Here is a 20,923-nt window from a genome sequence, read left to right as displayed (position 1 = left end):
CTGACCGTTTTCAGGGAGTGTTCGGAAAAACGCAGGCGTGCCAGGGATAACGCAGGGCGTGTTTGTGACGTCAAAACAGGAACTGAACAGTCTTAAGTGATCGCAAGCGCTGAGTAGATATTGAGCTACTCTAAAACTGCACAAAAAAACTTTGCCGCCTCTCTGCGATCCTTTCGTTGGCACTTCTGCTAAGCTAAAATACACTCCCAGAGGGCGGCGGCCTAGCGTTTGCACGGCTGCTAAAAACTGCTAGTGAGCGAACAACTCGGAATGACCCCCATTGTATATAGAAGAGCGTACAATCTAGACATAGGAAATACAGACGTTCGGGAAGCAGGGTATCAAACTATATCAATGTGCATTTTTCTGGTCTCCAGGTTTGTGTTATGTTTGTTAGTAAACGTGGGGTCTATTCATGAAGCAGTGAAAAGTGTGGAGAGAAGTGAGCCAGTGGAGAAGTTGCCCATGGCAACCAATCAGAATTGATGTAACATTTATCATTTGCATACTATACAATTATAGGGAGCAGCTGATTGGTTGCCAGGGGCAGCTTCTCCACAGGCTCACTTCTCCGCTCTTTTCACTGCTTCATGAATAGACTAGAGATGAGCGGGTTCGGATTTACTTGGTTCTTTACGCCAGAATTATCGCCATTTATCTTTTGGATTTTTCTTATTGGCTAACCAAAACACGTAACGTCCGAGAGCCAATAAGGAGATTCGAATAAATCCGAGTAAAACCGAACCGGCTCATGTGACCCCACGTGTTTCTGTAAAGGCTTTGTTATTGTAAGACAATGTTCTGTTTATGTGAAAAAATAATATACATTTTGTACAAATGAATGCTATGCGAAATGATTGATACAAGTCACGCAGCCAAGGAATGCAGACGGGCGGAATAAGGGCATTGGCTGCTAAGTGTGGCGTAGCTACACTGCTGTACAGTGTGTGTGGTGCATACAGGCTTTTGTATCAAGGGGGGGCAGTGTCACACATCCTGCACCCAGGATAGACCCCACGGTGTACCGTACAGCGGGCCTGCCCCTTATATAATCTGCAGCTGGTGGACAGCAGAGGATATGTTCAGGGCGATGGTGCAGGAGATTGCAAAATCACTGACACTGCGCCATGGCTTCGCATGGAGCAAAGAGTGCATAGGCCCTGTCACAGGAAAGGCGACCACTGGCTAAAGGTATAGGGGAGGGGGTGACGGGGTGCTGCACACAGGCGCCACCTGCCCTTAATACATCCCTGTGCTGCATCCGCTTTTGCTGACCAGTGGCAAAAAATACAGATTACTGTAAGGAGATAGAAGTCACGTGCTGATGGGCGGAGACGCCGCGAATTTCTCCTCAGAACTGGCGGCCTTCCGGTGGCATCCAGTACGCTGTGTGTAGGCCGTCCCGTTATACCACAAGTCCTGTTAGTGACACCCGCTGGCAGACTTCATCACTAATTGCACGTTTCCTTCATACCTCCATTCTCCTCCTGGCAGAAGCTGCCGGGTCAGACAAGAACTGCTATGAGAAGCTGAACGTGGAGGGGACGGAGAAAGGGAACTGCGGGAAGGACGGCAGCAGCTGGATCCAGTGCAGTAAACAGTGAGTAATCAGCCGGTCCTGTCAGTAGGGAACACTTACCTCATGATGGCATGTCACCAGTGAATACCGGTGTGACCAGTAGCTTCATACATCAGCGCCATATTGGCCAATACAATTATTTACCCATCATTCAGTCATTCATTTTGCTTTATATCACGTTTGTTTTGTCCCTATTTTTATATTGAGGCCAGTGCAGAGATGGCGTGCAGAGATATTCGCACGTATGCTGATACGTACTCATCTGTGCGACCGCGCCGCCCCTGTCCAGCCGCCATCTTTATCAGTACCAGAGACCTGGTGCAAGTGCCCTATCTGGAAACAGGCGTATCCTTGCGTACACACAACTCTGCATAGCTCCTAATTCCGTTGACGCAGCCCCGACGCACCTTCGCTAATCTTAACCTACATGCAAACGCCCCATTGCCACCCAGTAACACCTCTTCCACCACAAGTGGGATTGCGACTGATTAGCGTACGACCCTGAATCGCCTATAGAAGTGTGCAATCCGATACATAGCGAGCGCCAAGAGAAAATCACCAAATACATTCATACAAGTGACTGATGGAAACACCGCACACCAACCTTCCCCCTCGCTCATTTCTCAGCTCCCTATTCACACATTCCCCGTCGTTACCGCCGCCCACAAGTCAGTACAGCGTGAATGCCCAGAACTGCACAAAATATATAGAATTTGTATGAATAGAGGCACAAATATTGTCGCAAAAATAACGTGTTTTCTTCTTTTAGCGATGTATTCTGCGGGTTTTTACTGTGTGCAAATGTGACCAAAATTCCTCGCATCGGCAAATTAGAAGGCGACATCCCACCGACGTACATCAACTTCCAGGGGAGAGTGATGGACTGCAGGTAAGCAATCCCGCTTTTACACAGACCCTGCTTCTCATTGGGGGTCATTCAGAGTTGATCGCAGCAGCAAATTTGTTAGCAGTTGGGCAAAACCATGGCCCTCATTCCGAGTTGATCGCTCGCTGCCGATTTTCGCAGCGCAGCGATCAGGAAAAAAATTGGCAAAACTGCGCATGCGTATGCACCGCAATGTGCACGCGCGTCGTACGGGTTCAAAGAGCATCCTTGCTGTGCAATGGTTGTAGCGACGATTCCATTCGCACAGCCGATCGCAAGGAGATTGACAGGAAGAGGGTAGTTATGGGTGTCAACTGACCGTTTTCTGGGAGTGGTTGGGAAAACGCAGACGTGGCCAGGCGTTTGCAGGGCGGGTGTCTGACGTCAATTCCAGGACCTTCGTCGCTGCAATCATCGCACAGGATAAGTAACTACAGGGCTGGTCTTGTTCTGCACAAAATATTTTTGTACCGCTCGGCTGCACAGGCGTTCGCACACTTGCGGCGACTATGTATTTGCACGGCTTCTAAAAGTAGCTAACGAGCGATCAACTCGGAATGAGGGCCCATGTGCACTGCAGGTGGGGCAGATGTAACATGGCAGAGAGAGTTAGATTTGGGTGGGTTATTTTGTTTCTGTGCAGGGTGAATACTGGCTGCTTTATTTTTACACTGCAATTTAGATTTCAGATTGAACACACCCCACCCAAATCTATCTATCTCTGCACATGTTACATCTGCCTCCCCTGCAGTGCACATGGTTTTGCCCAGCTGCTAACAAAAATCCTGCTGCGATCAACTTGGAATTACCCCCTCAGTTTGGACACACCCCACCCAAATCTAACTCTCTCTGCACATGTTACATCTGCCTCCCCTGCAGTGCACATGGTTTTGCGCAACTGCTAACAAAAATCCTGCTGCGATCAACTCAGAATTACCCCCTCAGTTTGGACACACCCCACCCAAATCTAACTCTCTCTGCACATGTTACATCTGCCCCCCTGCAATGCACATGGGGGGTAATTCCAAGTTGATCGCAGCAGGATATTTTTTAGCAGTTGGGTAAAACCATGTGCACTGCAGGGGGGGGGGGGGGGGGGGGGGGGCAGATATAACATGTGCAGAGAGAGTTAGATTTGGGTGGGTTATTTTGTTTCTGTGCAGGGTAAATACTGGCTGCTTTATTTTTACACTGCAATTTAGATTGCGGATTGAACTCACCACACCCAAATCTAACTCTCTCTGCACATGTTATATCTGCCTCCCCTGCAGTGCACATGGTTTTGCCCAACTGGTAACAAATTTGCTGCTGCGATCAGATCTGAATTACCCCAATTGTCTTTATCTTTGCACTCTCTGAAATAATGGGGGTAATTCCAAGTTGATCGCAGCAGGATTTTTTATAGCAATTGGGCAAAACCATGTGCACTGCAGGGGAGGCAGATATAACATGTGCAGAGAGAGTTAAATTTGGGTGGGGTGTGTTCAATCTGCAATCTAATTTGCAGTGTAAAAATAAAGCAGCCAGTATTTACCCTGCACAGAAATAAAATAACCCTTTCTGCACATATTATATCTTACTCCCCTGCAGTGCACATGGTTTTGCCCAATTGCTATCAAAAATCCTGCTGCGATCAACTTGGAATTACCCCCAATGTTGTGTAGGGGGTAAATTATAAAGAGTTAATTTATAGGTGTCATTTCTACTCTGCAAAAGAGCTTGAACTCAAAACCCACGTATTCACCCTTGCTTACCAGATCTCTGCCTAATTCAACCTTCCCTCACACTTTGAGAACCCTTGTATGTTGCCAGCACTGCCACCCCCTTCCTTTCCCTTTTAGATGTAAGCTCTTCCGAGCAGGGCCCTTCCTTCTCACATTTCTACCATTTCTCTTGGCCACCCCAGCTGATTTGGGTTGACCGTTATTTATCATATGTTGACATTGGGGGTCATTCCGAGTTGATCGCTAGCTGCATTCGTTCGCTGTGCAGCGATGAGGCTAAAAAACGGCTGTTCTGTGCATGCGTATGTGGCGAAATGCGCATGTGCGACGCACTATTACACGTACTATGTAGTTTCACACAGGGTCTAGCAAAGCTTTTCAGTCGCACTGCTGGCTGCAGAGTGATTGACATGAAGTGGGCGTTTCTGGGTGTCAACTGACCGTTTTCAGGGAGTGTTCGGAAAAACGCAGGCGTGCCAGGAAAAACGCAGGCGTGCCAGGAAAAACGCAGGCGTGGCTGGGCGAACGCAGGGCGTGTTTGTGACGTCAAAACAGGAACTGAACAGTCTGAAGTGATCGCAAGCGTTGAGTAGGTATTGAGCTACTCTGAAACTGCACAAAACAAAATTGTAGCCGCTCTGCGATCCTTTCGTTCGCACTTCTGCTAAGCTAAAATACACTCCTGGTGGGCGGCCGCATAGCGTTTGCACGGCTGCTAAAAACTGCTAGCGAGCAGATCAACTCGGAATGACCCCCATTATGCCAGTGTCAGTATTATTCCCACATTTGCAACTATGTGGTTGTGATTTTATTATTTCTGTTTATTTTGTGTATTTTTTCTGTGTTTTTTATTATGTGTTTTTTTTATGCCTGTTATGCTCTCGGCCGTTTCTATGGGTTTCATGTTCATACAGTTACTCCTCTTACCCCTGTTTTCCCTTTTTGATGTGATGTATGCGATGTTTTCTCGTTACCAGTGGCGCTCACATTCTGTTGGACGATGAGACCGATATGGGGTATGTGGAGGACGGAACGCCTTGCGGCCCTTCCATGATGTGCTTAGACAGGAAGTGCCTGTCTATTGCTTCCCTGAACATCAGCAGCTGCCCGATGGGTTCCAATGGCAAAGTCTGCTCCGGACATGGGGTATGAACTATCCGGGGCTATTTATAAGTGGCCGGAGAAACAATGCTGCATAAAAGAGATAAATGTGGTTCTGTATATCCGATATAAACTATGACGTCAGACTGTTTGGACCAGTTCAGTTTTGTAACCTATACCTGTGGGTACAGTATACACCACACCCACAGTCCTTTACCCCTCGATGCAGGGACATGACAGGGACCAATCAGGGACGGTTCTAGCCCTTGTGGCGCCCCGGATGAAAATAGGGGCGTGGCTTCATAAAGGGGCGTGGTCAGTTATGCCCCCTGTAGAGTTGTCCCCCGTTTGTGCCCCCAGTGGTAATGCCCCCAGTACAGTTGTGCCCCCAGTGGTATTGACCCCAGTACAGTTGTGCCCCGTTTGTGCCCCCAGTGGTATTGACTCCAGTACAGTTGTGCCCCCGTTTGTGCCCCCTAGTTGTGCCGCTTACAAAAACATAAATAAAAATAATAATTTTTTTTTTAATTAATACTCACCATCCCCGCTCTTGATTCCCGACCGCTGCTGACCTCCGTCTCCGGCTGCCGGTGCCGCTCCTCTGATCTATGGGAGAGACGTCATGACGTCTCTCCCATAGCACCACATAGACACTAGAGGTCAATCATGACCCCTAGTGTCTATGTGCCGTTCCACAATGCCGTGCGGTGCGCGATGATGTAATCGCGCACCGCACAGCAGTGACAGCCAGCACTGGGGGGCACCACCAATAGCGGATCATGCCACAGCGGCGGCGCTGCCCTCCGGATGGCCACGGCGCCCTCTGGAAGGCGGCGCCCCGGGCAAAAATCCCATGTGCCCGTAGCAAGATCCACTACTGGGACCAATGCAGGATTTGTACAGGGGTGGAGATCGGGGACTGAATGCTTAACTTATAATCAAACGAAAGATTGTTTTGTAAGATAAATGTTTTACGTGCATGTGGGTAAGGGCTCAATTCAGCCTGAGTTGTAGTTTTGCGAGAAATTGCTTTGTCATCGTTAGTTTCGCCCCTTCGGCCCATCCCGTCTGAACCAGGTGTCCCATCTCCTTCCACAAACCTCAAACACAGAAGTCGGGCTACACTTCCTATGACACTCCCACGAGACACATTAGCGCGTTGCGGTAACTGCCCAGTACGCGGTCAGAGTGATCCGGCCATGCATGGAGCAAACCAGACGCTCTCATATCCTCCGTGAAGGTGTGTGCACATGGTAAAGAGAGTGCGCAGTTTGCTGACATATCGCGAGAAGGGCCCATGCGTCCGATTCGCAATCCAGCTCTCTATCGTCAGAGTTAGGGGACGCCGGTTTTCTCGCCTTAATACCGTCTGGTTACTTTTCAGGTTTGCAGCAATGAAGCCACCTGTATATGTAGCTCCACGTGGGCCGGAACTGACTGCAGTATCTACGACCCAAAGAAAGAGGTTAACAACAAAAAAGATGACTTGCCGAAGGGTCTGTAATGTTTTGTTTCTCATGTTCCTTATCAGTAAGCACGCCCAGTGATACAATAGAGGAGGGGGTTATTACCAGCGAGCCAGTGTCACAGACAGGCATTTACCTGTACAGATCCTGCACCTCATGAGAGGTTACAGTCAGGACAATCTGTTGCCGTTACATTAGTAATACTCCGTTATTGTGATATAGGGGGTCATTCCGAGTTGATGGCTAGCTGCCGTTGTTTGCAGCGCAGCGATCAGGCTAAAAATCGGCATTTCTGCGCATGCGTATGCACCACAATGCGCACGTGTGACGTACGGGTACAAAGGCTTTTGTGGTTTTGCACAGGTTCTAGCGACGTTTTCATTCGCACTGGCGGCCGCAAGAAGATTGACAGGAAGGGGGCGCTTCTGGACGTCAACTGACCGTTTTCAGGGAGTGCTTAGGAAAACACAGGCGTGCCAGTGAAAACGCAGGCGTGGCTGGGCGAACGCTGGGCGGGTGTGTGACGTCAAAAGCCAACCCTCCAACGTTAGAATCAACGCACACGAAGAGTAACTACAGGGCTGGTCTTGTTTTGCACAAAATGTTTTTGCAGGCGCTCGGCTGCACAAGCGTTCGCACTTCTGCAAAGCGAAAATACACTCCCAGGTGGGCAGCGACAATGCGTTTGCAAGGCTGCTAAAAGTAGCTAGTGAGCGATCAACTCGGAATGACCCCCATAGACAAGACAGCAGGTCTCAGAAAGGGATCTGGCCGGAATACTGACACCGGAATGCCGACACTGCTCGGAATGCGTTTAAATTTTAACTTTGTAAAATATTCTTTTCCATTATCCACATACTGCATGTAGGAAGCTAATTGTTTTTTTTTGGGGGGGGGGCTTTATAACTTAGTGAATGTTGTCTTATGTATATCGGAGTATATTGGGATAGTTCTGTCTGCGTGTAACATGTATTATGAAGGGAAAATGCGTCTGTACTTCTGATGATTGTAGAGAAGAGATAACACGGGATTAGCTGTTATAGGGAGGCATGGTGAGGGAGAGTATGGAGAGAAGGCTTTGGAATTGGAATGGGGCCGGGGCGAGGTAGAGAACAGTTTGGGAAAGATCCGGGAATGAGATGCGTAAGGCGGGTACATGATATGGAGATTCGGTGCCATTTGGCATTGGTGAGAAGCCGTCTCCTCACTTTTGCTGTCTGTGTGTACCCACTCACCCCCTACTAATTATATGGAGCAAATGGCTCTAATGTTACCATTGTAAGAAAATACAGTAACTGTTTTCCTTATTTCCATTTTACCCCGTATTTCCCATTCAGCACCACAATAATTACCCATTGAGGGTTTTTTTAAGTTTTAGTACGCTCATTACTTCGGCATAACTGGGTAGTTGTCATTATATAGGTGCCTGGGAGCTTCTGAAACTATAGATATTGCTCTGTGGATTATACTAATAGTAAAACGTGCTGCTTAGCGTAGAAGGCAGATTTTACCAGACACATAAAAAGTATTTGGCCCTCATTCCGAGTTGTTCGCTCGCTAGCTACTTTTAGCAGAAATGCAAACACAAAGCCGCCGCCCTCTGGGAGTGTATCTTAGCATAGCAGAATTGCTAACGAAAGCAATTTCCTTGCAGTTTCTGAGTAGCTCCAGACCTACTGCTAGACTGCGATCACCTCAGTCCGTGTAGTTCCTGGTTTGACGTCACAAACACGCCCAGCGTCCGGCCAGCCACTCCCCCATTTCTCCAGCAACTCCTGCGTTTTTACCTGGCACGCCTGCGTTTTTTAGCACACTCCCTGAAAACGCTCAGTTTCCGCCCAGAAACACCCACTTCCTATCAATCACACTACGATCAGCAGAGCGATTGAAAAGCTTCGTTCGCCCGTGAGTAAAATAGCATAGTTTTGTGTAAAATTGCTTAGCGCGTGCACCCTGCTGTGCATACGCATGCGCAGAACTGCCGGATTTTAGCCTATTAGCAATTCTGCTACAATTAGCAGCGAGCGAACAACTCGGAATGAGGGCCTTTATCTTTACACCACTTCAGAGGAGACTGTTTCAGCATTGCGCTAAAGTAATGTAATTGACGCTAATAAGGACGGGGGGAATTGTTCTTAATGACAATCACAATACAGACAAGCAGTTTGGAGACTTCGGAAGGCAGACGCTTTGATGTCAGCAGGCGCGCGGTGTCAGCAGGTGATATTACTGCATTTTACAGCATCAGGTTTACAGTTGTACTGACGGCGTGCATTAAATGCTGAAAGTAGCGCTTCACACTTGCCGGCATTGCGGCGCCTGCCCTCTGGGCTCCTCATAATGCTTGTCGCCATTTTGCTAGTTGACAAGCCGTAAGTGTCCCCTCAACTCTAATATTCCTTTAATATCAATTAGTTATTTATTACTTAAATGTACAAATGGATTACCTGAGCTAACACCCATGGTGGCACACCTGTGCGACACTGCGCTGTCTACAATCAGAGTCTTCCTAAGTAGCTGCACACGATGGGGCTGATACAGGGTGAGACATATACCAGTTTGCGCGGCGTAACATACGGCAAATTGCTCTGCACGTGCTCAGAATAGAGGCGGCTCGCATATACACCCATACAGATCTGCATATATGAGATACAGCACTTGCATAAGCTCACGCCCGGATAGGCAGGACGGGGTAAGGGAAGGGTAACCTAATGCAGGCTGAGTACAGTAAGGGCTTTAGCATAATTGCGAACAGACGTAGACCAACAGAGACGCATAAACGTGCAGCCAAGACGTGTCATTGGCGATTTCTTGATTACGCTAATAACGGTTGCCAGCGCCTGCGAAGCACTTTTGTGCGTGGGTTGTACACAAGATGGAGAGATGTTTAGGTCTTATTGGCACCCAACATCAAACGCGTATTTCTCTGACGTCCTAGTGGATGCTGGGAACTCCGTAAGGACCATGGGGAATAGCGGCTCCGCAGGAGACTGGGCACAAAAGTAAAGCTTTAGGGCTACCTGGTGTGCACTGGCTCCTCCCCCCATGACCCTCCTCCAAGCCTCAGTTAGATTTTTGTGCCCGACCGAGCAGGGTGCAATCTAGGGGGCTCTCCTGAGCTTCTTAGAAAAAGTTAGTTTTAGGTTTCTTATTTTCCGTGAGACCTGCTGGCAACAGGCTCACTGCATCGAGGGACTAAGGGGAGAAGAAGCGAACCTGCCTGCTTGCAGCCAGCTTGGGCTTCTTAGGCTACTGGACACCATTAGCTCCAGAGGGACCGAACACAGGCCCAGCCTCGGAGTCCGGTCCCAGAGCCGCGCCGCCGGCCCCCTTACAGAGCCAGAAGCAAGAAGAGGTCCGGAAAATCGGCGGCAGAAGACATCAGTCTTCAACAAGGTAGCGCACAGCACTGCAGCTGTGCGCCATTGCTCCTCAGGCACACTTCACACTCCGGTCACTGAGGGTGCAGGGCGCTAGGGGGGGGGGGGCGCCCTGAGCAGCAATAAAAACACCTTGGCTGGCGAAAATACATCACATATAACCCCCAGGGCTTTATGGATGTATTTTAACCCCTGCCAGAATATAGCAAAACGCGGGAGAAAAGTCCGCCGAGAAGGGGGCAGAGCCTATCTCCTCAGCACACGGGCGCCATTTTCCCTCACAGCTCCGCTGGAAGGACGTCTCCCTGACTCTCCCCTGCAGTCCTGCACTACAGAAAAGGGTAAAAAAGAGAGGGGGGGCACTAATTTGGCGCAGTTTGATAATATCAGCAGCTATAAGGGGAAAACACATTATATAGTGGTATCCCTATATATATATATATAGCGCTCTGGTGTGTGCTGGCATACTCTCCCTCTGTCTCCCCAAAGGGCTAGTGGGGTCCTGTCCTCTATCAGAGCATTCCCTGTGTGTGTGCTGTGTGTCGGTACGATTGTGTCGACATGTTTGAGGAGGAAAATGATGTGGAGGCGGAGCAATTGCCTGTAATAGAGATGTCACCCCCTAGGGAGTCGACACCTGAGTGGATGGGCTTATGGAAGGAATTACGTGACAGTGTCAGCTCTTTACAAAAGACGGTTGATGACATGAGGCAGCCGGCTACTCAGCTTGTGCCTGTCCAGGCGTCTCAAAGGCCATCAGGGGCTCTAAAACGCCCGCTACCTCAGATGGCAGACACAGACGCCGACACGGATACTGACTCCAGTGTCGACGATGAAGAGACGAATGTGACTTCCAGTAGGGCCACACGTTACATGATTGAGGCAATGAAAAATGTTTTACATATTTCTGATAATACAAGTACCACTAAAAAGGGTATTATGTTTGGTGAGAAAAAACTGCCTGTAGTTTTTCCTGCATCTGAAGAATTAAATGAAGTGTGTGATGAAGCGTGGGTTTCCCCCGATAAAAAACTGATAATTCCTAAAAGGTTATTGGCATCATACCCTTTCCCGCCAGAGGATAGGGCACGTTGGGAAACACCCCCTAGGGTGGATAAAGCGCTCACACGCTTGTCTAAACAGGTGGCACTACCCTCTCCTGAGACGGCCGCCCTTAAGGAACCTGCTGACCGAAAGCAGGAGAATATCCTAAAATGTATATACACTCACACGGGAGTTATACTGCGACCAGCAATCGCCTCAGCATGGATGTGCAGGGCTGGGGTGGCTTGGTCGGATTCCCTGACGGACAATATTGATACCCTAGACAGGGACAGTATATTACTGACTATAGAACATTTAAAAGATGCATTTCTATATATGCGTGATGCACAGAGGGATATCTGCCGACTGGCATCAAGAGTAAGTGCGCTGTCCATTTCTGCCAGAAGAGGGTTATGGACGCGGCAGTGGTCAGGTGATGCGGATTCCAAAAGACATATGGAAGTATTGCCTTATAAAGGGGAGGAGTTATTTGGGGTAGGTCTATCAGACCTGGTGTCCACGGCAACTGCTGGAAAATCCACATTTTTACCCCAGGTAGCCTCTCAACATAAGAAGACGCCGTATTATCAGGCGCAATCCTTTCGGCCCCATAAGGGCAAGCGAGCAAAAGGCTCCTCATTTCTGCCCCGTGGCAGAGGGAGAGGGAAAAGGCTGCAGCAAACAGCCAGTTCCCAGGAACAGAAGCCCTCTCCCGCCTCTGCCAAGTCCTCAGCATGACGCTGGGGCTTTACAAGCGGACTCAGGCACGGTGGGGGCCCGTCTCAAGAATTTCAGCGCGCAGTGGGCTCACTCGCAAGTGGACCCCTGGATCCTTCAGGTGGTATCTCAGGGGTACAAATTGGAATTCGAGACGTCTCCCCCTCGCCGTTTCCTAAAGTCTGCTTTACCGACGTCTCCCTCCGACAGGGAGGCGGTATTGGAAGCCATTCACAAGCTGTATTCCCAGCAGGTGATAATCAAGGTACCCCTCCTGCAACAGGGAAAGGGGTATTATTCCACGCTGTTTGTGGTACCGAAGCCGGACGGCTCGGTGAGACCTATTTTAAATCTAAAATCCTTGAACACTTACATACAGAGGTTCAAATTCAAGATGGAGTCACTCAGAGCAGTGATTGCGAACCTGGAAGAAGGGGATTATATGGTGTCTCTGGACATCAAGGATGCTTACCTCCATGTCCCAATTTACCCTTCTCACCAAGGGTACCTCAGGTTTGTGGTACAGAACTGTCACTATCAGTTTCAGGCGCTGCCGTTTGGATTGTCCACGGCACCCCGGGTCTTTACCAAAGTAATGGCCGAAATGATGATACTCCTTCGAAGGAAGGGAGTTTTAGTTATCCCTTACTTGGACGATCTCCTGATAAGGGCAAGATCCAGGGAACAGTTGGAAGTCGGGGTAGCACTATCTCAGGTAGTGTTACGGCAGCACGGTTGGATTCTCAATATTCCAAAATCGCAGCTGATCCCGACGACGCGTCTTCTATTCCTAGGGATGATCCTGGACACAGTCCAGAAAAAGGTGTTTCTCCCGGAGGAGAAAGCCAGGGAGTTATCCGAGCTAGTCAGAAACCTCCTAAAACCAGGCCAAGTCTCAGTGCATCAATGCACAGGGGTCCTGGGGAAAATGGTGGCTTCCTACGAAGCAATCCCATTCGGCAGATTCCACGCAAGAACTTTCCAGTGGGACCTGCTGGACAAATGGTCCGGATCGCATCTTCAGATGCATCAGCGGATAACCCTGTCACCAAAGACAAGGGTGTCTCTCCTGTGGTGGTTACAGTGTGCTCATCTTCTAGAGGACCGCAGATTCGGCATTCAGGACTGGGTCCTGGTGACCACGGATGCCAGCCTGCGAGGCTGGGGAGCAGTCACACAGGGAAGGAATTTCCAGGGCTTGTGGTCAAGCCTGGAGACATCACTTCACATAAATATCCTGGAGCTAAGGGCCATTTACAATGCTCTAAGCCTAGCAAGACCGCTGCTTCAAGGTCAGCCGGTGCTGATCCAGTCAGACAACATCACGGCAGTCGCCCACGTAAACAGACAGGGCGGCACAAGAAGCAGGAGGGCAATGGCAGAAGCTGCAAGGATTCTTCGCTGGGCGGAAAATCATGTGATAGCACTGTCAGCAGTGTTCATTCTGGGAGTGGACAACTGGGAAGCAGACTTCCTCTGCAGGCACGACCTCCACCCGGGAGAGTGGGGACTTCACCCAGAAGTCTTCCACATGATTGTGAACCGTTGGGAAAAACCAAAGGTGGACATGATGGCGTCCCGCCTCAACAAAAAACTAGACAGGTATTGCGCCAGGTCAAGGGACCCTCAGGCAATAGCTGTGGACGCTCTGTGGACGCTCTGGTAACGCCGTGGGTGTACCAGTCAGTGTATGTGTTCCCTCCTCTGCCTCTAATACCCAAGGTACTGAGAATTATAAGACGGAGAGGAGTAAGAACTATACTCGTGGCTCCGGATTGCCCAAGAAGGACTTGGTACCCGGAACTTCAAGAGATGCTCACAGAGGACCCGTGGCCTCTACCTCTAAGAAGGGACCTGCTCCAGCAAGGACCCTGTCTGTTCCAAGACTTACCGCGGCTGCGTTTGACGGCATGGCGGTTGAACGCCGGATCCTGAAGGAAAAAGGCATTCCGGATGAAGTCATCCCTACCCTGATCAAAGCCAGGAAGGATGTAACCGCAAAGCATTATCACCGCATTTGGCGTAAATATGTTGCATGGTGCGAGGCCTGGAAGGCCCCTACAGAGGAATTTCAACTGGGTCGATTCCTGCATTTCCTGTAAACAGGAGTGTCTATGGGCCTAAAATTGGGGTCCATTAAGGTTCAAATTTCGGCCCTGTCGATTTTCTTCCAGAAAGAACTGGCTTCAGTTCCTGAAGTTCAGACGTTTGTCAAGGGGGTACTGCATATACAGCCTCCTTTTGTGCCTCCAGTGGCACCTTGGGATCTCAATGTAGTTTTGGGGTTCCTAAAATCACATTGGTTTGAACCACTCACCACTGTGGACTTAAAATATCTCACATGGAAAGTGGTAATGCTGTTGGCCTTGGCTTCGGCCAGGCGTGTGTCAGAATTGGCGGCTTTATCCTATAAAAGCCCTTACCTGATTTTTCATACGGACAGGGCAGAATTGAGGACTCGTCCTCAATTTCTCCCCAAGGTGGTTTCAGCGTTTCACCTGAACCAGCCTATTGTGGTACCTGCGGCTACTAGGGACTTGGAGGACTCCAAGTTGCTGGACGTAGTCAGGGCCCTGAAAATATATGTTTCCAGGACGGCTGGAGTCAGAAAATCTGACTCGCTGTTTATCCTGTATGCACCCAACAAGCTGGGTGCTCCTGCTTCTAAGCAGACTATTGCTCGTTGGATTTGTAGTACAATTCAGCTTGCACATTCTGTGGCAGGCCTGCCACAGCCAAAATCTGTAAAAGCCCATTCCACAAGGAAGGTGGGCTCATCTTGGGCGGCTGCCCGAGGGGTCTCGGCTTTACAACTTTGCCGAGCAGCTACTTGGTCAGGGGCAAACACGTATGCTAAATTCTACAAATTTGATACCCTGGCTGAGGAGGACCTGGAGTTCTCTCATTCGGTGCTGCAGAGTCATCCGCACTCTCCCGCCCGTTTGGGAGCTTTGGTATAATCCCCATGGTCCTTACGGAGTTCCCAGCATCCACTAGGACGTCAGAGAAAATAAGAATTTACTTACCGATAATTCTATTTCTCATAGTCCGTAGTGAATGCTGGGCGCCCATCCCAAGTGCGGATTGTCTGCAATACTTGTACATAGTTATTGTTAACTAAATCGGGTTATTATTGTTGTGAGCCATCTTCCAGAGGCTCCTCTGTTATCATGCTGTTAACTGGGTTCAGATCACAAGTTGTACAGTGTGATTGGTGTGGCTGGTATGAGTCTTACCCGGGATTCAAAATCCTTCCTTATTGTGTACGCTCGTCCGGGCACAGTATCCTAACTGAGGCTTGGAGGAGGGTCATAGGGGGAGGAGCCAGTGCACACCAGGTAGTCCTAAAGCTTTACTTTTGTGCCCAGTCTCCTGCGGAGCCGCTATTCCCCATGGTCCTTACGGAGTTCCCAGCATACACTACGGACTACGAGAAATAGAATTATCGGTAAGTAAATTCTTATTTTTGCCAGCGAAACAAATGCTTAAAAGCATACAGTCGGTTCGAATGTGCGCTATGGACCTGATGCAGAGATAGGCGCAGTTCGTACAGCATCTCTATCTGTGGGCGCAGCCGCTGTACTGAAATAGGCAAAAGCAGCAGGAGAGGTCTTGTGTAAACAGGCTCCTCCTACATGCTGATCCGAAGATGCGTCATCCGGTCACTTTCGTGGGCATTGGCCATCTGAGTACCCACCCAGCTTACGCAGGATCGGCGCTGCTCTCCCGCTGCAGGGCCAGTGAAGAAGCGCAGGAAGATGCAGACCCTCGCCATTTCCAGAATGAGGGGGCAACAATCCCGTTTTTGGGAATGCTGCCCAACTCCACCCAACCCAAGCCCGCAAAAGGCTGCAGCCTGTCAATCAGACCACGGCTCGGGGGGCACTAGGTACGACTACGCGTTCTGCACATGCGCAGGTAGCCCACCATTGGAGAGCTACATATATCATCGGGGTTACATATATTTCAGAATCAGGCCCTATGAGTGACTATTGTAAACCTGGCACATATACGCCAGGCGCAGCATACGATAGCTAGAACTTTGCAAACGCAGCGTTTTATGAGCATGATGCACCTGCGACTTGCATCCGACTCTGCGTCAGCCCCAGTGTGTACTGTACTCGGTCACGTGTTGCTATGGCGTAAATCAGGGTTCCATAGTGGACGTGGCAGCTTTTTGCTCTCACTTTATATTTTGATTTTGACTCATCCTGACCGTCACAGTCCTTTATACGCAAAAACTGCGTTGTGAAAAACGTGATTACATTGAATAATAAACTTTTTTTTTTTTTTAAAGCAATGTAATTAGCGCATGGGGGAGATTTATATTAAATAATGGCTTCTAGGTTTTTATTACAATTACAGATAAAGTTGTCTAACATGTGTGGGCTACATGCAAAAGCAGCCAGTATTTACTCTGCACAGAAACAATATATAAATGTATTTCCTCCCCTTACATTGCAACATGGTTTGTTCCAGATACAAAGTTACGTGCTTTTTCTGCATTGCTTCCAAATCCAAATCCCAGTGTTTGTACTGCAATTTTCCTGCAATTTGGAGCTGAGATAGAGCACGCCCCTCCCAAATCTAAATCTCTGCACATGTTACATCTGCCCCCCCTGCAGTGCATCATGGTTTTGCCCAGGTGCACAGTGAAGCCCCAGCTCCAACCCATGTCCAACCCAGGATACTGAACACAGGTCGGAGCTGGACCTTCAGACATACTTACTCCCTTCACATCGCCGGGACCTGGGTCGTCTCTGCTCACACAGGACAAATGGATATGACATCACCACCAGCCAATCATCAACCTTTCACACTGCAGCCAACCCGGATCGGACCAAGGGATAACCCAGGTCGTGGACCCGGGATACAAAACCCAGATCAACCTATTCACACAGAGCTGGGACCCGGGGGTATAACTTGCTCTTTTTTTGCTTTGCTTCCACCTTAGCATCAGCCCCCCCCCAATTATCTGTGTAAGGTCCAATTCATACCTAGAAAGTATAGGATGACCTTGGACATGGGGATCTAACATTTGTAGCAGTGTGTAGGATCTCACCTCTGACTGGTGCTTGTAAGGAAGACCAGCAAAGATCCTCAGTGTTTATTCATAATTTGCTGTAAGTTCTTTTCTTGGAGGACACAAATGATGGGTTATGTTCCACCACCCAGGTTACTGGCAAAAGCATTCCTCCTCCTCTCCCCTGAAAACCTAATTTCCGTTTATACTTCCTAGTTTGAGGTGGGCACGTAGCCTTTTACCCCATTTCCCCCCCTCACTTTTAAATATTGAGGGACATCTTTATCTGGTACCCCCACTTTTTTGCCTGCTCTGAATGCTGGGTTCAATCACATCCACACTTGGCAACCAAGAGTAAGGAATAGACATTAAACCTGCGACCTCTGCAGTGTTTCTTGCCCTTCCTTTCTGGTCTCAATAGGGATGAGGGTGATACAGTTGGCTTCACATATCCTACAACAAAGATGTGGCCTCGGGCTCTTTCCCCAGAACAAACCTCAATACCCTTTGGGTAACACAATCCTGGAACCAGATGTCAAAGCCCTAGGCAACCTTTTGCGCAACAATACAGACTACAAAGACCAAAATGTCCAAGTGAATTGACAGAATGCTACAATAATAGGTGACTGTAGATGTTCCTGACCTGACTATTAGCTGAGACCTGTGTGGTCATAGGCAGTCAGAGCTCCCCTTCCCTATTCAGTGACTCCTGGTCTTTTTGTCTGGCCCCATGGTGCTTAATGGTCATCCTGGCATACTAGATATCCTTCTTGGATTTCCCCTTTAACCATTTCTCATTGTGCCAAGTTCTGAATGACCCTGGTTCAGAAAATACACAAAAACTTCCTTCCACATTGGGTAACTTGAGGTGCAATCACTCCACTCCACATCATAAGGAAAGGGGCGTTATTATACAGATAGACATCAAGTGAATATCCTTACACATTTCCCCACGGAGGACCATTAAGGCTTCCTGTATTTTAGATTCAAAGAGTGCGTTTCCATTTTTTTGTCCACTTGGCAGCACACCTGTATTATTGAGTATCATTTTTGTCTCATATCTAGATGATGGTATGATCTAGAGATTGCTAGATTACAAATAACTTAAATTAGTTTCTCCTACTATCAACCTCTTGTTATTTTAGTACAACTCTCCAGGTATCTTCTTTCCTTTCCTTTCCACGCTTGATCATGGTCTCCACTTTAGGACTATCCCATACAAGCAGTTCCAGAGCAGTTTTCTTCATAGGACCTTTCAAGACACCCAAATATCTCCCAGGGTGAGGCCTCCATAGAGTGGTGGATGGAGCCATCTCTCTTGATGATGTGAAAACCTTCTCAGGCTTGGTTTTGCAGAATGAAGGATTGTGGGTTTACTGCCAGTTCCAGTGGACATTGGCCCTCATTCCGAGTTGTTCGCTCGGTATTTTTCATCGCATCGCAGTGAGAATTCTCTTAGTGCGCATGCGTAATGTTCGCACTGCGCATGCGTCAAGTAACTTTACTAAGAAGAAAGTAATTTTACTCACGGCTTTTTCGTCGCTCCGGAGAACGCATTGTGTTTGACAGGAAATGGGTGTTACTGGGCGGATGTACGGCGTTTTAGGGGCGTGTGGCAGGAAACGCTACCGTTTCCGGAAAAAACGCAGGCGTGTCTGGAGAAACGGTGGGAGTGCTTGGGCGAACGCTGGGTGTGTTTATGACGTCAGCCGGGACCGAAAAGCACTGAATTGATCGCACAGGCAGAGTAAGTCTGGAGTTACTCAGAAACTGCTAACTCGGTTTTGATCGCAATATTGCGAATACATCGGTCGCACATTTAAGATGTTTAGATTCACTCCCAGTAGGCGGCGGCTTAGCGTGTGTAACTCTGCTATAATCGCCTTGCGAGCGAACAACTCGGAATGAGGGCCATTGTATCTTTCTGGGCAGTGACTGTGCTAAATTATGCAAAAGCCTCAAGAGGCGTTTTGTGTAAATAGACGTCCACATCTCTGAATTATGCCCATTGTCCCTCAGGAGTCCTCTCTACTTTGCAGTGTTTTGAAACCTAGAGCCATGTATCTGCCCTGATCAGCTGGGTATTGTTCCTCAAGATCAAGGCACAACTGCAATGACTTACCCAAAGAATCCTGGAAGCACTTGTAGCACCCAGGTCAGCACAGAAGCAGGTGGAATTTTACAATGAGCAAAGAAATTTGTTTTGACCATCTGGGCAAATGGGTGGGCAAGTGACTTTTTGAGTCATCATTGCTTACGCCCAAGCTTCCTTTACGGATATTCAAATATAAAAAAGCTGGAATTGTAGCTCATCCGTAGACTCCTGGATGTCTTTACATCTTCTCACTAACATTCTGGTTGTTTTAGGAATTCCGTTTTAGTCTTCCTCTTTTCCCCGACACTTTTCTTCCTCTAAATTCTTCAGTGATTAAATTGGCACAAGAAAGTCGGGTTTGCTAGTCAGCCTCAGGGAAGTAGAATGTTATAGGGGAGAAAAAGGTCCATCTTTAGCCAGTGTCCGGTCTTCTATGTGTGGAACGTAATCCATTGTCAGTGTACACCTACATCATTGGCAAAAATGATCTTATTGTAAAAATGTATTTCATTAGTAATAGTGTTGCTTTCTGTGTATTACCTATCTATCTATCTATCTATCTATCTATCTATCTATCTATCTATCTATCTATCTATCTATCTATCTAGACAGCACTCATGCTTCCACCTGAAAAAACAGGTTCTTGAACCCTTTTGTCATTCCTTTTTTCACCATTAATAAAAATATATATATATATATATATATATATATAATCTGTATGTGTATATATAACCAATATTTGTAAATATATACTCTACCTTATGCAGAGATTTACTTCAGTCTTCTCGCTGTTGATTTATTGATGTGATGGTGCCTAACTGGAAATCATAGGGTTATTTTTATATGTATGCCATTAGTTGCAGCAACAGTTAATGCAAAGAACTATGGCTCAGATTTATCAAGGCTTGGAGAATGATAAATAGCACGGTGATAATGTACCAACCAATCAGCTCCTAACTGTCATTTTTCAAACACAGCCTGTAACGTGTCAGTTGGGAGCTGATTGGTTGCTACTTTATCACCATGCAATTTATCACTCCCCAAGCCTTGATAAATGGGGGCCTAACTGTTTGAATGTAAACAAAATTAGTTGGAGACTATTGACGGCAGTTTATTCTTTGCCAATTTCATTTAATTACGGCACAAGATCTTTAAATATCTACACAAAAATGGCTGCTGTTTTAAAAAAAATTTTTATAGAGGTTTCTACAATCATTCATTGACCCAACCTGGGAGTATCCGCTTACTGAGAACTACAGAAGCTTCCAGTAGAAATGTTCGGATGTACCCTGAGAATGTTCTGTTACATATTCGTGTGGGATCCACAGTGGACCTGTTTGATTAACATCATATTAATGAAAAAGTTACTGATTATCTGAAAATAATCTCCCTTTTCCCTCCAAACAGTGGGCGTGGCCACTAACAGACTTATAGGCGCAGTGGCAGGCACGGTACTGGCTCTGGGGGTGATATTTGGAGGCACAGGGTGGGGAATAGAGTAAGCATTATTCCAAGTTTCATGTTTGGTACCTAGTGTGTGAGATAAAGTATCCTGTGTGTCTCAGCCTTATGTGTACTCGTACCATTAGCTTTGTGTCATGTGGTGATGACCGTACCAGTCATGTGATTTTGACCGTGTCCATGTCATGTGATTTGCTTACGCAGTGTTGACCCTCTCCTGTCTGGGACAATGTGGGGCATAACATGAATTTCTACCCTTGTTCCCCCCCTCCCAACCCAATGAGAACTAGTTTTGTGTACTGTAGTTTTTTGTCGTCTGAAATTGTTTATGGTAGACAACTATAAAACACCTTGTTATGCAAAAGCCCTTAATGTCGTTAATCGAAGTAATACTCTAGGGGCAAATCTTATCTATGTAAATCACCCTCCGAAGCCTCCTATTGTGTT

General features: G+C 47.9%; 1 protein-coding gene across 5 annotated transcripts in view; it reads left to right on the top strand.

The window, feature by feature from the left end:
- ADAM23 (ADAM metallopeptidase domain 23) overlaps positions 1 to 20,923 on the top strand; it is a 282,388-nt gene that overhangs the window by 226,639 nt on the left and 34,826 nt on the right. For 2 of the 5 annotated variants that reach the window (XM_063932700.1, XM_063932701.1), the window contains exons 21-25: positions 1,495 to 1,600; positions 2,349 to 2,468; positions 5,167 to 5,335; positions 6,675 to 6,786; positions 20,423 to 20,513. In XM_063932700.1, coding sequence (XP_063788770.1) covers positions 1,495 to 1,600; positions 2,349 to 2,468; positions 5,167 to 5,335; positions 6,675 to 6,786; positions 20,423 to 20,513 — 598 coding nt within the window. The remainder of the gene's footprint in view (positions 1 to 1,494; positions 1,601 to 2,348; positions 2,469 to 5,166; positions 5,336 to 6,674; positions 6,787 to 20,422; positions 20,514 to 20,923) is intronic. The other 3 variants (XM_063932698.1, XM_063932699.1, XM_063932697.1) reach the window with 2 other exon arrangements.

The sequence above is a fragment of the Pseudophryne corroboree genome, chromosome 7 (assembly GCF_028390025.1).
Source record: "Pseudophryne corroboree isolate aPseCor3 chromosome 7, aPseCor3.hap2, whole genome shotgun sequence".
NCBI lineage: Eukaryota > Metazoa > Chordata > Amphibia > Anura > Myobatrachidae > Pseudophryne > Pseudophryne corroboree.
Note: the sequence above shows the minus strand (reverse complement) of the source record. Positions and strands in the feature narration are given on the sequence as shown.